Source organism: Pavona decussata, unplaced genomic scaffold (assembly GCF_977016875.1).
Source record: "Pavona decussata unplaced genomic scaffold, jaPavDecu1.1 SCAFFOLD_38, whole genome shotgun sequence".
Taxonomy (NCBI): Eukaryota; Metazoa; Cnidaria; class Anthozoa; order Scleractinia; family Agariciidae; genus Pavona; species Pavona decussata.
The window spans coordinates 806,167-822,595 of record NW_028145460.1 but is presented as its reverse complement, the minus strand read 5'-3'; the positions used below and the strand labels follow the sequence as shown (position 1 = coordinate 822,595).

General features: G+C 40.0%; 2 protein-coding genes across 4 annotated transcripts in view; both read right to left on the bottom strand.

The window, feature by feature from the left end:
• Positions 1–756: 756 nt before the first annotated feature.
• On the bottom strand, positions 757–9,190 carry LOC146483449 (uncharacterized). 3 transcript variants are annotated; one of them, XM_085105623.1, is made up of 4 exons: positions 9,079–9,190; positions 8,769–8,817; positions 2,907–6,645; positions 757–1,977 (listed from the first exon to the last, which is right to left on the bottom strand). In XM_085105623.1, exon 3 carries the CDS (start codon positions 6,595–6,597, stop codon positions 2,917–2,919), a length of 3,681 nt encoding a protein of 1,226 aa, XP_084961749.1. In that variant the 5' UTR covers positions 6,598–6,645; positions 8,769–8,817; positions 9,079–9,190; the 3' UTR covers positions 757–1,977; positions 2,907–2,916. The 3 variants fall into 3 exon arrangements, with proteins under 3 accessions (XP_084961749.1, XP_084961750.1, XP_084961748.1); XM_085105624.1 differs by having other exon boundaries at positions 8,769–8,849; positions 9,079–9,178; XM_085105622.1 differs by lacking the exons at positions 8,769–8,817; positions 9,079–9,190 and adding an exon at positions 7,483–8,668.
• Positions 9,191–11,841: 2,651 nt separating this feature from the next.
• Positions 11,842–16,429, bottom strand: part of LOC146483448 (uncharacterized) — a 31,655-nt gene continuing 27,067 nt past the window's right edge. Inside the window, exons 18-19 of the mRNA XM_085105621.1 lie at positions 15,958–16,378; positions 11,842–14,824 (exon numbers count right to left, since the gene is read on the bottom strand). Of these exons, the coding sequence (XP_084961747.1) occupies positions 14,493–14,824; positions 15,958–16,378 (753 nt within the window). The 3' untranslated portion in view covers positions 11,842–14,492. The remainder of the gene's footprint in view (positions 14,825–15,957; positions 16,379–16,429) is intronic.

Here is a 16,429-nt window from a genome sequence, read left to right as displayed (position 1 = left end):
TTTTTTGGAATTAAAGGAAATAACCATTAACGCTAAGTAATCGTGGATGAGAACATTCGTTTTTTCCTGCCGTGCAAACAGATAGCAGGGCCTTTGGATTGTTGCAGTCCAAGATGTCGGCCTTTGCACGATCAAATCTTATCAAATCAGTCATCACTAATACAAGGTCAATTTATTAAACTAGCTCAAAACCAAACACTGTTGCCTCGTATGGTCTTGGCCCAGGGGCTAAGACTCCGAGGAGGCATTCTTGGAGGCCCAGTGTAAAAATACTTACTGTTAAAAAAAAAAAAACAGTAAAATTCTGAACGAGGTGCGCATGGTAAACGAGAAATGATGGACTCTGATCATGATAACGGGGTAAGGGGAAAGGCATTCAGTTGACGACCAGAATTTTGAGCCAAGAGAGGGAAAGTGTCTAACATTCAGCGTCACATTGCAAGAGATCAACAGGACGCTAATGGAGCTATTAACTAGACTCGGACCAATTTTCCTCTGAAAGACACTGGATTATACAGAAGCAAGGTGAGCTGTCAAGGGTAGAGACATCAGAAAGAGTAGCTCAATACACTCAGTACAACCGAGTGCGTTCTAATTTTGTATAGGCTGCTTAATGTTTCACGACTCCAAAATAATTATGTTGCTTTCTCGGTATTTTTTTTTTTTTTTTATATTCTAAGGAGTACGAATCTCATGATGCACCTCTTCTGGGAAAAACCAAGATCGCAGTTTCAGTAATTGTTATAAAGCCAATGCTGTCGAATAGATTTCATTATTTTATTGTAAATGGTAAACTATATTACACTTACTATATACACCATTGGGGGTGTTCACATGATGCTGCTACTACTCTCATTGCGATAAGGGATAAAAACCTTTAACTGCCTTTGCAAAACCGGTGTTACCCTGTTGTCAAATTATAAAATGCGGAAATGGATTCATACGAACCGCATCAAATTGGAAATAAGCACGCAAACTGCGTTAGCACGACAACAGTATCCCTTTTGTTGCGGAGTGAGAATCCCGATCAGGTATATCGAACTCAAGATTCAGTTGGATTACGTAGTAACATTCAAACCAATACAGATGTACAAGGAAGAACCTGGAGGGACTCATAGCGGTTTGCAAAGTCAGGTCGTACCAGCATTATGTAAACACCATCTTCAGTTACTAAGTAACTTACAAATAACGTAACCTGCATAGGAAGCGTTTCCGTTTGGGTGTTTTCCGTTTTTCGCCTTTTGACCAAGAGGATATTGGGCTGAGAATGAAAAATTAACGCACAAAAGCCCACACAACTGACGCAATCGACTTTCAATCAATCAGTTCCTTATTCGTTTGTCAGTTTGTCTCTGCGCTATCCTCATGCTTGGGTTGTTCAGCTGTACATTACCTGATTGAAGTTGTGCCTTGAGAGTTTTTCATCACTGTTCTTTCTAATAACAAGGCAGGAGCTTCAAGTAACTTCCACGGGACTAGAGTTTAGTCAAGGGCCACGCTCTTCAACTTGAACAGCCAGTTAAAATTAACTAATCGACAACAATTTTTCCAAAAGACCAGTTTACACTTCAGGTTTGGTTTTTAAAAATAGAATATTTTCAACGAGCGAGATGAAAACCTAGGCAAAAATCGCGCTTCGTGGTCTGAAATAACCGGCGTAATACAATATTTAACATCACCTCCTTGTAAAAGCCTGTGCGCCTGCCTTGAATTCTATCCTTATCATATTTGTTTTAAATTAATTTACCTTAAATACACTGATCGAAAGGGAAATATAGCTAACTTAAGATAAATTGTTCTCTCTTCCATTTGTCTTGATTAAACTAAACACGAACCTTGTGGTTTTTAAGTCTATTGGACCTACAAGTAGGATGGTTACAAAGGTTCTACATTATAAGTCGGATAATTAGAGCAAACCAAATGGACATTATCGATGCTTTCAACTCCTGGTGGGTTGTTGTCTTGACTACGCAGCTCCTACAAAATAATAGAAAATAATAATAGTGGTAACAGTGTTTACTATCATTGACCGTTTTATAGAAGAGGACGCATTATCCGTCTGGACGAACTTGGATAAACTTTTGGTGTATGTGTTCGTCTGGTGATGCATCTTTTGTATAAACACGGGCACAAGTAGGCTTAATGCATCTGGACTACGCTGGTTTAAATGGAGTCCTGCATTTACATTATACATTACTTAAAGAAGAACTTCAAGCGGAACTTGGAACAAACAAATAAAACTGAACTTAAGAAAACCTTAGAGTAACAAGTGGATGTGACAAGTTTAACAAGCAAAGAAAGGAAGAAAAAGAAGGAAGAAACAATTTTGACCGCTTTGCAGTTATTTAGGCACCCTAACGTCTTAAATTATCATTAGCGTATCAATTTCGTCGTTTTTTAGTTTTCGCAAAACTCAGAAGTCCGTGGAAAACTCTTTAGGATGTCCTCTTTGGAAAATCTCTAACAATAGATCGTATCTCAATTCTCATTCCACAGTTTTACGCCAAATTGGGAGAAGAAATGACTACGTAATTACAATCTGGAGCTTTTAACTCTTTTTTAAAAAATCCGAGCTCAATTCAGTGGTATTCAGGAAATAAAGAACATCCATAGAAAAAATACAACACGTTTTTCCGAATCAGCCATCAAATAAACAATAGTTGAAATGAAACCTTTGAACCGAGTAGAACATAAAATGTACAGCTGCTTTTATAGTCCATCTCCTTTCAATCCTGCTTTGAAATTATACTATTGGTTTTATGAACAATAAAAAGTCTACCAAACTACTAATTTTACAAAATATTTTGAAACTATTTTATTGGCAATTGTTGAGCGATATGCAAAGCTAATTTTTCCACCAGTTGAAAAAAAAAACTGTTTTGTTCAAAGTTAAGTTCAAACCTCACCTCCAACCTCTTATTCCTGTTCTTCAAATTGAATCGTGACGTCATCACCAATCAGCACAAATGGAGCCCAGTACTTCAAGGCAGCGAACTGCTGTGACTCTCGAAGACATTTCATTGCTCGTTGAAGAGCCACACTGGTCCTTTTACCATCTGCCAACTGTTGGTAGAAACATTGCATGAACTGCAACGTCGCTTCGTCATCAATCGCCCAGAGTGACACCAGAACAGACCGAACACCAGCACACAAGAAAGCCCGTGCGATACCCACCACTCCCTCAGACTTTACCTCCCCTCGGCCACTGTGGCAGCAACTGAGTACAACCAGCCTTGCTTTAAGGCGAACGGCTTGCACGTCTGCCATTGTTAGAATATAGTCTTCTTCTTGAGGGACCTGAGATGACCGTTTGCGATTTGGAGCTAGAGCAATTTCTCCCGTTTCCTGACGTCCGTGTGCTGCAATGTGCACCAAAGCGACCGAGGCAATTCTTTTCAGGACTTCACCTTTAGTTGCACTGCTTCCAGTCAGAGGAGTGGTCTTCAGTAGTTTTCCAATCATCTCGACCTCCTTTCTTGCGTAAGGCAACTGTGATAGAGTCAAGGGGAGTTCTTCTACACTAGGGTCTCCCACGAGCAGCGCCCCAGTCTTAGAGTGCAGGTCCTCAGGTGAACTTGTGATCAGTTTTAAAGCTGTCAGAGAGGGAACGGTGCGGATCTTGATAGAGTCACTCAATGCAGCGTAAGGAGCGAGACAAAACAGACCGTCCGGGATAACGATTAACTGATCACCTTGGAGTAAGTCTGCAATGGGTCCAATTATTGCATCAAACAAAGGACGCAAAGAATTGACCGAGGAGGTGGATGACGGTGTTTCCTCGTCACTGGCTTTTCTATTAGTTTGTGGATCATCAGTTATGCCATCCAGTGAACGATTCTCGCATCTGACGCCAACTCCCGCACCAATCCCTTTCAAAGTAGCTTCCATTAACAAGGTGGCACTTCCACCTTTGATAATCGCTTGTTTAAAGTGAATCTCCTTGCCTTTTCTCAATAACCAAAAGTTGATTATGTGTTTATTAAGTGCCACAAAGACTGTTTGTGGTGACAACTTGTGTAGTACATAGCTGATGACTTCTTTGGGTTCAAGTGACATTGATGGTAGTTCACCAACGCCATATTGTTCCTTCAGAATATCCATCAAAGCCTGTGCTCGTCCTTGCTCAGCAGCACTCAAGGCCTCATTAATTTCTCCATTCATCAAAAGAGTTCTCCACAGAGCAGTGTATGCATCCCGATAGTGATCGCGAAAGCTTATTTTCCACGTGTCTTCAAACTGAAGTTGAGCTCTTGTGTCATCAAAGAGTTTTACACTTGATCGATAATAATCCTCAGCTTCAGAAAAACAACCTAACGATTCGTAATCCAAACCTAGGGAATAGCAAGCAATTCCCTCTTGAGCAATTACCCCTGCTTCTTTGGCAATTTTAAGATCGTGGTTATGGTACTCGATGGCTTTTTCAAACTTACCCAGGTTATGATAAGCATTGCCGAGGTTGCAACAGGTGCGTCCTTCCGCGGCTTTATCTCCCACCTCTTTAGAAATACTTAGATTTTTCATATGATATTCTATTGCCAGTTCGAGATTACCCAAACCCTCATAAGCATTGCCCAGACTTCCATATGCGGTTGCCTCCATAGCCCTGTCACCCAGTTCAATGGAAATTATTAAAGCTTGCTCGTGGTACTTTATGGCTTGTTCAAAATCTCTCAGTTTGTAATAAGCATTACCCAGCCCTCGAAGGGCACTTTTCTCCCCATCCTTGCACTCCAATTCCTCTGAAATACGAAGATGTTTTGTGTGATACTCTATAGATTTTTTAAACTCACCCACACTATTATAAACATTGCCCATATTTCCATAGACACCTCCCTCCCAAGCCCTGTCCCCCGTCTCTTTGGCAATACTAAGACATTGTTCGTGGCACTCTATGGCTTGTTTATAACAACACAGTCTCTCGTAAGCATTGCCCAGACCTCCAAAAGCGCTTCCTTCCCCAGTCCTGTTCTCGACTTCTCTGGCAATTCTAAGACGTTGTTTGTGGTACTCTACTGCTTGTTTAAAATCCCCCACATTGTAATAAGCATTGCCCAGATTTCCATAGGCACGTTCCTCTCCTGTCCTGTCCCCTACGTTTTTGGCAATAGTGAGACTGTTGGAGTGGTACTTTAGGGCTAGATGAAAATTACCTAGACGTTGATAGGCATTGCCCAAATTACAATAAACTCTCCCCTCTTCAGCTTCAGCTCCCATATCCTTGGCAATTCGCAGAGCATGTTTTTGGCAATCTACGGCTTGAGTAAAATTACCCAGACTATGGTAAACAATACCCAGATTTCCATGGGCGGCCCCCTCTGCATTCTTGTCTCCCATTTCTTTGGCGATACTAAGACTTTGTTTGTGACACTCTATGGCTTGTTTAAAGTTATGCTGTTTGTGATAAGCATTTCCCAGATTTCCATAGGCTCTTCCCTCTTCAGCCTTATCTCCTACTTCTTTGGCAATGTTAAGGTGTTTGGTGAGGTGCTCTGTGGCTTTCTCAAAAATTCCTAGTGTGTAATAAGCAAAGCCTAAACTTCCATTCGCTTCTCCTTCCAAATCCCTATTTCCCACTTCTTTGGCAATACTCAGACATTTGGTGTGGTACCCAACTGCTTGCTTAAATTTACCCAGGTTGTGATAAGCATTACCCAGGGATCCATAGGCACGTCCTTCCCAGGACCTGTCTCCCACTTCCTTGGCAATACAGAGACTTCTGTTGTGGTACTCTATGGCTTGTTTGAGATTACCCTGGCTGTGGTAAGCATTGCTCAGATTTTCATAGGTACGCCCCTCCCAACACCTGTCTCCCTCCTGTTTGGCAATACTGAGAGCTTTGATGTGGAACTCTATGGCTTGTTTAAAATTACCCAGACTGTGATGAGCATTGGCGAGACTTACATAGGCTCTTCCTTCGTTGGTCTTTTCCCCCAGATCTTTGGCAAAACTAAGATGTCTGATATAATGCTCTATCGCTAGTTTAAAATTACTCACTCTTTCATAGCAAATTCCCAGATTTCCATGTGCTCTCCTCTGTCCAACCCTGTCCCCCAGTTCCTTGGCAATACTAAGGTGCTTGGTGTGGTACTCTATGCCTTGTTTAAAATTACCCAGGCTGTCATGAACGGCGCCCAGATCTCCATAGGCATTTCCCTCTTGCGCCTTGTCCCCTACTTCTTTGGCAATACTAAGAGCTTGTTTGTGGCACTCCGTGGCCTCTTTAGGATCAGGCAGCCTATGATAAGCGTTACCCATATTTCCATAGGCTGTTCCCTCTTGTGCCCTGTCCCCCACCTCTCTGGCAATGCTAAGATCTTTCTTGTGGTTTGCTATGGCCTGTTTAAAGTTACCCATTTTGTAAAAAGCGTGGCCTAGAGCTCCATATAATTTACCTTCCCTAGACCTGTCTTCCAGTTGTTTGGCAATACTCAGACCTTTGAACGAGTATTCTATGGATTTTTCGAAGTTGCCCAGCTTGAAATAATCTTCGCTCAGGTAACAATAGGCGTCTCCCTCCCCAACTTTATCACCCAGTTCTTTGGTAACTCTAAGCATTTTCATGTGGTACTCCACGTCTACTGACGTTAAATCCACCATTTTAGAGGCAGTATCTTGGTACTTTTTTCTGTTACTCCAAGGACGTACCTAGAAAAAAAAGAAAGCTTGGTAACTTGGGGCTGGCATATTCTGTTCGATGGTGGTTTTCTCTGACTGTATTACGTTGATGGGCGCGAATCACACTTGAGTAAATTTTAGAGCGTCTGTTTGGGCAGAAAATTGATGTCCACCGTTGTCCGGAACAGATCGTAAATTGCTGCAAAAACATTTGTTGGACAGTACTCGGAGTTGTATTGTTTAACATTTTTGGAATATGGTTGCACCCTCTTAGCCGATCAACTGAGCACCAGGTATTCTAATATATTCTGAACGCCGTGGGCTTTTGAAGGACAGGGAAATGTGCATGGTAGATTGTTGTTCACAGTGACCATAAGGTCATGTTATTCATTAGTATGCTTTATATAGCCGCATGTATGAGTATCACATGCAATTTAGCAAGGACATGGGTGACTGCAAAAGTGAACGTCGAGCAAGGAAATTAATAACAGTTTTTGATCAATCCTTGACTCCGGATAAAGATAAATGACAAGATGCAAAGCACACTGACTGATTGAAAGACAATAACACAAGTGGGAATGATGCGTTATTCAGTCAATGAAACAAATAGGGGGGGGGGGGGGGGTATTGGAGTGCCGCTGGAGGCCCTGCTTAGGACAAAAAAAACCAAAATAGCTGCCCTGTGAAGGGCACACCTTTGATTTTGTGACGACAATCTTTCAACCAAACCCTATTTAGGACAGGATTAGACCTGCTTAGGACAGAGGGGCCAAAACCTATTCCATGTGTAGCGTCACGTCCCCGTCTAGGCCAACTGAAGACGCGCAGCCAACTGGAGTATTTGCTATGATGAAGACAATCACTTACCCTTGCTGTCTACGTCCCCAATTGTTACTTCTTCTTCGAATTCCCAGGAAAGCTCAATTGAACGATTATCTTGCAAATAATAATTCATCACGTTCGCGTTCCAGACGAGCGAGTACATGCATAAACTTACTAGTGCATGGATGCTTCGCTAAGCATATAAGAAAAACAACAGTTGCCTCATCTGTCAGTAGTGTGGAAGTGTTAAAGGTTTTGCTAAGCTTTAGAGCTTTAAGATTTACACTTCCATGACTAAAGAATGCAAAATGAAATTTAGACTTCAGAACTTAAGAATGCTATTCTTAATTTCTTCTGTACGACCTCATGTAAAAACCAGAGAATGGTGACATGTTAACCATATTTGCAAACATAATTACCCCAGAAAAAAACATTTTACAAATACTTCGCATAGAAGATATCTACATGCACCTGATAGCGGGGAAGTGTTGTTCTTCTATAAATTAACACACTCCGGCAAAACACAGTCTTACGATCTTATTAACATTTTGGTGGTCATACAAACAGTTGATAATCATTGGGTACTTGTTACATCTCCTTGCTCACAAAGTATGGCACCGAATTATTCGAAATGAAAATTCCATTACAATTGCAGTCACTTACGGTATTAACAATGAATAATGATTTAATGTTTCGAAAGTTGTGCTCCGGGTAAATTGAGTGGAAAATGAGCCTTAAAATCAAAATGCACTGACCTTGAATACATTTACTAGAGACAAATATGACGCAACGTGAATTTTATATTTATTAAGTAAATACCCCGCAAATTAATGCCAGTTTATGGAACCTCTGTTACTCAAGATTTTTATTAGCGAAGCAAGCACAGGATCAAGCACAGGCACTGACTAGCACAAGAGCTCGTATTTTCATCTGAAAACTCGCAAACGCCTAATTTTGCTGGTTACAAACGTCACTATCGCGAAAGTTGTTTGGTTCAAGCAATAGTTAAACTGTTTTAACAGTCTCCAGTCAGTTTTAAAACACCTCCAGTCAATGAGTACATGAAATAGATTACGGTTTTCCATTGTCAGAGCTGCGTTTGGTCAGAAATGCGCAAAAACCTTTTCTTTGATCGTCGAAATGAAACTGATCTGATGCTCGTGAATATTTCCTGCATATGCGTGTTCATTCTTACGTCTTCGTCCCTTTCTACTTGCTAATAACGCACTCTTTGTGCTTGTGCTTGTGCTTGTACTCGTGTTCACGATGCTCGCATCGCCAGCGAATATAAGGCAATTTTTTTTGTTAAAATCTGCACAATAAAAACTTACCAAATACTTCTTGAAGGTAGGTCAGTCAAGCGTACTAGAAACACGTACCCTGCACGCATTTATCCAGTCACTTATATAAACCTGATAAAAAAATTGTTTCTCTTATAATGTGCTTTCCAGAGACACATCATCTACACAGTCGGATTGATCAACTGATATGATGCAGAGACTTCGAAGTTGGAAACAGTTAATGCACAATTGTGATCGTGTCAGAAAATTTGCATTTGACGACCATTAGAAAACTGAGGGAACGACTTCTAAGTCATTTAAAAGTCACAAAACGAACGTTAACTGTCTAAATATCACTTACCGCTTGCTTTTCAGATCGCTTGGAAACAAAACTGGGCACTAAAGGCACAAATCCAGCAAAAGGAAAGTTTATACTTTGGGAAGCGTCATTATCGTATGTTGCAATCGAAATTCGAAAGCCGAAGTCGTAAACATAACATTAGCATTTCAATAACTTTTATCGTAGGACAACCTTATCATGATAAGAAGATGTCAGAGGTTATCCCTCCTTATAAATAAGTGTTAAAAATATAAACTCTGCAATTTATTCAAAGGAATTAAACACGAATAATAATGATGATGATAATGATACAATACAAACAAGAATAGTCTAGAAAGTGTTGAAAAGCTGACGGAAGTAATACGCATTTGGTAACTCGTTTGCCATGAGGACAGAAACGCTACTTTTATAATCTATAGCTGTAAACGTGCCACTTTTGGCTGAGAAAGATAAGACGTTTCTAACCAGTCATGCATGCTAGGAAAACAAAGCCAACGCGGAGTCACATTCGGCACTCAACTGAAAACCACTTCATTAGCGTAACAGGAACCTGTTTATCAATGGAGTAAGTAGGTCAGGTAGTCCAGTTCTTGTTTTGTCTTTTTCAGGCCGTCCTAACTCCGCCAACACCATGTAATTGCCTTGCAGTCAGTCAGCGATTTCAAAAGTTTCACAAGAGGAAACATTGAGGAAAGAAAAGATAAGCTATTTTCAACAAACCGCTTTCCCTTTCAACAGTTCAATTTTTCTACATGTACGAGTATGACTGTATATGTTGCTGTACTGCTGTCGTGAGATGTATTACATTTGTTAAAATGAAATAAAGAGGAAAAACTAGAAGATTACATTTTATTCTTTTTGATCTTTTTTGAGCGGTGCGATTCTAAAAATGCAAACTTAGTATGCATAGGCAGACCGGACTCGATGCTAAACAAGACACTTCCCAGCAATTATAATTTGATTTATCATTACTACCACTCTTAATCAGTTGATACTTCAATAATGGTATAAATGGTACCATAGCAACAGTATCACCTGTTAAAACACCCCAAATTCCAGCCTTAAGTGGTTTTATAAAACCTCAAAAACGAATTTGGTAACCCCCATCAGTTTATTATTATGAACTTGTGATCAGCTTGTTCAGATACAATTTTTTGCAGAGTTTAGATTAATTGCAGGAAGAGGTTCAGAGCTACCTTAAATTTTTACTCTTAACTTTTGGCCAATTTCCAAGTATCAGTAAGTCCCGTGCAGACCCTCACGTCACCTTGAGTAAACAGGCGTTGTTTCGTGTACTCAGGTTGTTTTTATGCATGTTAAATTTTTGGGGGCTCATCTTTCGAGTTACATCCTCTGATTGAAAAAGTTGGTTCTCAGTGGCACTGAAAAAGTACTTTATTTAATTGTTGATATTATCAAAATATATATTACGTTAGATATAACTGATTTGTTTATAGACACCGTTGATGTTAAGTGAATTCGTGTTGTGTGCGGACGCTGATACGATAAATACCGTGTCCTTATTTTAGCGCCGAGTTGGCTATAATCATCTCATATCCAACAAGCGCAAGTGGAATAATTTTTTTATTAAAAACAACCAAAAAATATTGCTAGATCCTACTGATTTCGCTGTGCAGGAATAACCAGCAGAAAATTTAATGGTCGCCATTTCTCGGCCATGGTATAATAGCTCATATACCATGGCCGCTAAGCCAATCAAATCCCTCGAATTGCATTATACAATGATTCAGTTTTTAATAAATAGACCATAAAATGACGTCAAAAATGTTCAAAACTCAAGTGGAACCACGAGCCGCAGGCGAGTGGTTTCACTGCCAAGTTTTGGACATTTTATGGGCTGTAAGAGTATAGACCATAGAAAACTGCCGTAGATTTGTTTTTTACAATAGCATGGAAAAAGTACGAGCGGAATTGGCTATTTTTTTTGGTGAGAAAGCGCGTGCGTTACATCTGACGTCATTTTTATTGTCTGTACTCTTATAGATAATAGCTACGAACCAATCAGCGTGCGGGAATTTGGACAGTTATTGTTAAAATAAATTTCAATTCTCACCCGTGACGGTAAAAAAATATATCTTCTAAAAATTTGAATTTAAATTGATAAATAAATTGAGATAGGCTTCATTTTGTATGTTTGATAATTTAAGGGATAAAAGTTCTCCTCACCCACCCCCCCCCCCCCCCACCCCCAGCAAAACTCCCAATTTTTTTTGTAACGCATACGTTTCAGATCTGGAAACAAACTGATTACAATCCAGCACACCCTAAGCTTTACTTTGATACCAGGGAAACTATGTCCCATGGAGGAGTGCTATGAAATTGCATTTTTGGGACTCTTGGCTCATGGACTACACCTATTGATAGATTGAAAGACATTTTTCAGGCCCGAATATTCCGCGGGAGCTCTGAGAAAAGGGAGCCCATGATCCGTGTATGTTGGGAAGTGAAAATGTGAAATGAACTGTGGATAAAACGTGCGAGCGAAACACATTAGTAGAATGTCATCAACCTCAGCAGTATAACAAAGAGAAAATGGAAAAACTTGCAGTTTGACCAAGATATGCTACACTCTCGAAAACTGAAATTTAAACCAAACAACTGGAAACTCCAACTGTAACTTCGCACATTGTATACTATGAGGAGTGAAAAATTAAAAGTGAATATCATATTCTATTTTAAATGCAGGTGCATGGTACCTTGGATAAAAAGGATAGTTAACCGAATGGTTTTAACACCCCCCTGCAAGTAAAGACCAACGACAGGTGATTGAATGAAATTTACCTTTATTGGCTGGAAGAAGTTTTGAACCATTTAAATACAGTGTCAATTTAATATAAATAGGTAAACATTTTTAACATTTTCAACCTATCCCTCTTTTCTTACTAAACCTTGGGCTTTCTTGGTAACAGACAACGGCGTTATGTTATTGTATATGAACAGTAAGCGTATAGCGTTGCGTTCTCATAAGCTAAATTTGTAACTGGTGAGAAGATTTTCAACCCCTTTTGGGGTTTCTGTTACAATATTACTATGTACATTTCCAATGTGCATTCTAAAAAAAATGAGCTAAATTTATGAATTGCTTTCACCAATGTCAAAACATCGAAACAAGAAAAGAATATGCGCCCTCACATGAATGAACTCTTCATGTTTAATCTTGTTTCACTGTTTCGATAATTGATGAAGAAGTATATCAACTAATTAGACTGCCTTTTACGGCTTAAGAATGTGCAAAAACTTTTATAATTCTAACTAATAAAGCTACTAACAAGAAAACGACATAAACCTTAAGAAACAATAGTAGTATATGGACTAACTTTAAATAAAGCATGTTCCAGTGGCTTGAGATTGTGAAGAGGAAAGGAGAGAAGGTGCAAGACTTCTAGTAGCGTCTCTTAAGTTAACTAAGGCCAGTTAAGGACGGTGCCTACTATTATAGAAGAATTTTTGCGCAGTTTATGACTATGAGGAAAAAGCAGATCTTAGAAAGCGCTATTGAAATCTGAAAAGAAAATTGGGACGGGGGGGGGGGGGGGGGTAACAACCCACTTTCGGAGATAATTTAGCAACAAATCTAAAAAGCTTTAAAAGGCATAACAGGGTATGGCATTTTCCTCTAAATTAAAGCTCAATTATCTCTAAAAAATGCGTGGTTACCCTCAATTTTCTTTTTGAATTTCCATAGCCCTTGCTAAGATCTTCTTGTCCCGCATATTCATAAATCGCGCGAAAAAACTTTTGATATAGTAGGTACCGTCCTTAAGAAGTCTGAGCTTCTCGAAACATCCCAGCGTACTTAAGAAGGACAAGAAGAGAGGACTAAGTGGGGAGGAGCAGGGGGGTTGGGATTGGGGGGAGGGGGGGGAAGAAATCGGTGTTTGTAATACTTTTTGTACGTCCGCTGCTTTGTCACGCTCCGCACAATCTGAGCGACTGGAGCAAGCCTAACATCTATAAATGGTAACCGAACATAACAAGACCTGGATGACTTCTCTATATTACCTAGACTGTTGCTTTGTTTCAGCTTTCCGTATAAGGCGGAGAACTAAACATCACCTTGTAGTTTCTTGACTTGAAAAATGTATAAACACATCACAAGCCAAAGTCGTAGAATCAGTCACAAACTTTGCAATGCAAAAATGGCTACAAATGTAATTAAAATTATATAAAAATTACAAAAAAATAGGCTGCAAATCTAAGTCTTTATAAAAATAACCCTTATTTTTATTGTTATTATTATTTTTTTGTCAACAGGGCATCTTGGGGAGCTCGCAACTGTGTACACATTCAAGCACGCAAGAACAGCAGTCAGTCAAACGAAACCCTAAACAACACCCCCGGTTTCCCAAAAGCGGTTTTTAATCGTGTCAAAAATACTTTCGCGTCTCCCCTAGTTTTGCTACACTCACTTCGCAAAGTTTTTCAACCAATAGGAATTCAAACCAAAACCAATCGCGTTTTCCCGCGCTTCAATGACTGATGTACTTGTGTCATGTCCTGATTGGATCATCAGTGTAAGCGCCTGCGAGATTGGCCAGAGTTATTATTACTTCGGTTTTACTTTAATTTCCAACACTCGATTAAAAACCGCTCTATGTCTTGTAGCTTGTATCCGTACAAAGTGTTCGCAGGCCTCAAGTGAGTTGGAAGTTCGTAAGAAAACATTGCATGAAATACGGTGGCAGATTAAACTTTAAGCCAACAAACTGGTGGATGACAGCTACTTTTGTACGGGAACTCAAAAAAAGGCCTAAACACGAAAATTCCTCACAAAAATATAAATTTCGCTAAATTTTCATGTTCAATTATTGCCAAATGCTACCGAATATACAACTAAAGTGGATAAAAAGATTCTACAGAACAAGTACATTGGGAATAAATTGCAGGATTACAAAAACGGAAGTGAATTATAATTCCTCAAATTTGATTTAAGGACTGTGGTGAAAAGACCAAAATTACCGTTCCGAGGGAGTTTGGAGTCTTCGGGCCATTATTCTGTCTCCACAATTATATACATATCTCTTTGTTTTCATCCCTTTCAGCTAGTTTTTTTCTTGCTATTTCAAGGTAACAAAGCAAGCCTCTGGTCATACTCTAAAAATACTTTTGTTTGCAAATGGTTTCCAGATTTTCGGCGAGAACTGCGCACGCGTGCACGTTTGACAACTGTGAATATTCATATCCATGATCTGCGTATGCCTGACGCCGAAAAGAGCTCTGGAAATACCCTGACAGAATCCGCTCTCATTACTTTAAGAAAACAATGGAAACGCATCTGTATGGTCAACTTTACTTACGGAGCGGGTTCAACTCGGTTTAACTGACTCAAATCATTTTTGGCGTCTTGCGTGGTTGAGTAACCAAACCGAGAGTGCACCTGCGATGGCAACTGCGCTGCTGCGAGCTGTAAGCATTTACGATCGTATTACCATGGAACTGAGATCCTTGTGACAGCTGTCCTCGCTGGTGTTTTCTCCGCTATCACTGTACATACTCACATCGTCGTAAAGTGGATTGTAATAGTCCTCTTCGATGTCATCATCCAGGCCCATGGCGGCCAGCACATCATAGTAAGGGTTGTCAAACGCTAGTCGATAGCCTGTATTACGGCTGATCCACGGCTGAAGCTCAAACTCTGCTTGATCCTTTGTGCTGCCTTTTTTGTATGATGCAAAACCACACTTTTGCTTGTATCTACGGCGCATGAGCGCGAACAAGGCCAGTATGACCACTATGAGAAAAAATCCTGAAGAAAGATAAACATATGCAGTCAGTCAGTCAGTCAGTCAGCCAGTCAAGCAGTCAGTGAGACTATGAATATAATAATTTAATAATTTAAAAATTTATAACGCGCAAGTATCAATACAGATATAATCAAATGCGCGATAAAATAAATAAACAACTTATAGAGTAGTGTAAATAAAGTATACCTTAAAGGGGAAGTTTGACCTGTTTGGTTAAAAATGGTAAAATAAGACCTTCACATAGCTAGAGACAATTTCAGAACAACGAGAGGAAAGAGATCAACTCAATTCTTGCAAAGAACAACTCATGATCTGTTCTTGCGCATTTTGAAAACAAAAATGCGAGAACTTGAAAAACGTTAGCCTAAAATTTTCAAGTTTCGACCCATTCCGACCTACTCTGTCTCTAACCAGAGGCACTAATCGACGGTTAGACAATTATTTTAAGTTTAACAGACAAACATTTTTGGGTTTTGAAATGACATCAAATTCGTGTGATACTTCCCCTTCAATGACAAAAAGTACTTTAGAAGTAATTAAAGAAAGTACGTATGTGCAATAAAATGTGGAAATAAATTACGGCATAGAATGGTGTATGTATCCATCAGTAACCGACATTAAAAGTATGTATGTAAAGTCCTAGATCCGTATTCAAACCTAATCCTAATGTTATTCAGACAGCTCGTCTGTCCTTCCATTTTTCTTTTCGTAGTCACTGAGCCCATCGGGGAGTTAGTTGGTTCGCCTGCCAGTCAGTTTGTCGGTCTGGACCCAGTTGTTCAAAAAGTGGATAACTTTATCCACTGGATAAGTCACAATCCAGTGGAGAAATATACTCCACCTAGCGCTTTAGGCAAGTTTTCCACACAATCCCATACTTAAATTTGATACATGCTTTAACCCTGTCCACAAATTATAGGGCTATTAGGGAAATCTTGCACACATTTTATCTGCCGGATAGCGACCTATCCAGTGGATAAAGTTATCCGCTCTTTGAACAACTGGGGCCTGTCGGTTAGTCAGTCATTGAGTCAGTAATTCAGTCAGTCAGTAAACAATGACCAGCTGAAGATTCAGTAAGAAAGAAATGGTAGGTAGTACGCTATGTCATATGCTAAAACTTATTACCACTCACCGACAGAGGCGCCAATAATAAGAGGTAAGTGCATCTTCATGGTAGAGACTTTCTTGTACAGCTTTCCAGGGTAATATTCAACCTTTAGTTCAGAGGAAATATTCCAAACCGACACCCTGGAAAGAACCTCGTCCACGTAATGACCGTCTACTACCGTAAAGTTATCGATCAGCACGCACACGACTCGAGTGGCCTTTTCTTCGTCCTCTGTGAGCACCGCGTGCATTTCGAGCAAGCGCACCATGAACACGTGTTTGATTTTCGAAGGAGGTTTCTCCTCATCACGATTATCCACGCTTGAGGGGGAGGTTGAGTTACCCGTGGGATTGTCGGTTTTGTCAGAAGACCCGTTATACCCGTCTAACACGTCCAGTCGCGCTTGAGTTAGAGTAGTGCCGTCAGAAGAGGAAGTCGCCGTCACCTAGGAGATTTGGAAAGACACTGTCATCTTTAGGCCAGTAGTTGGTAGTTA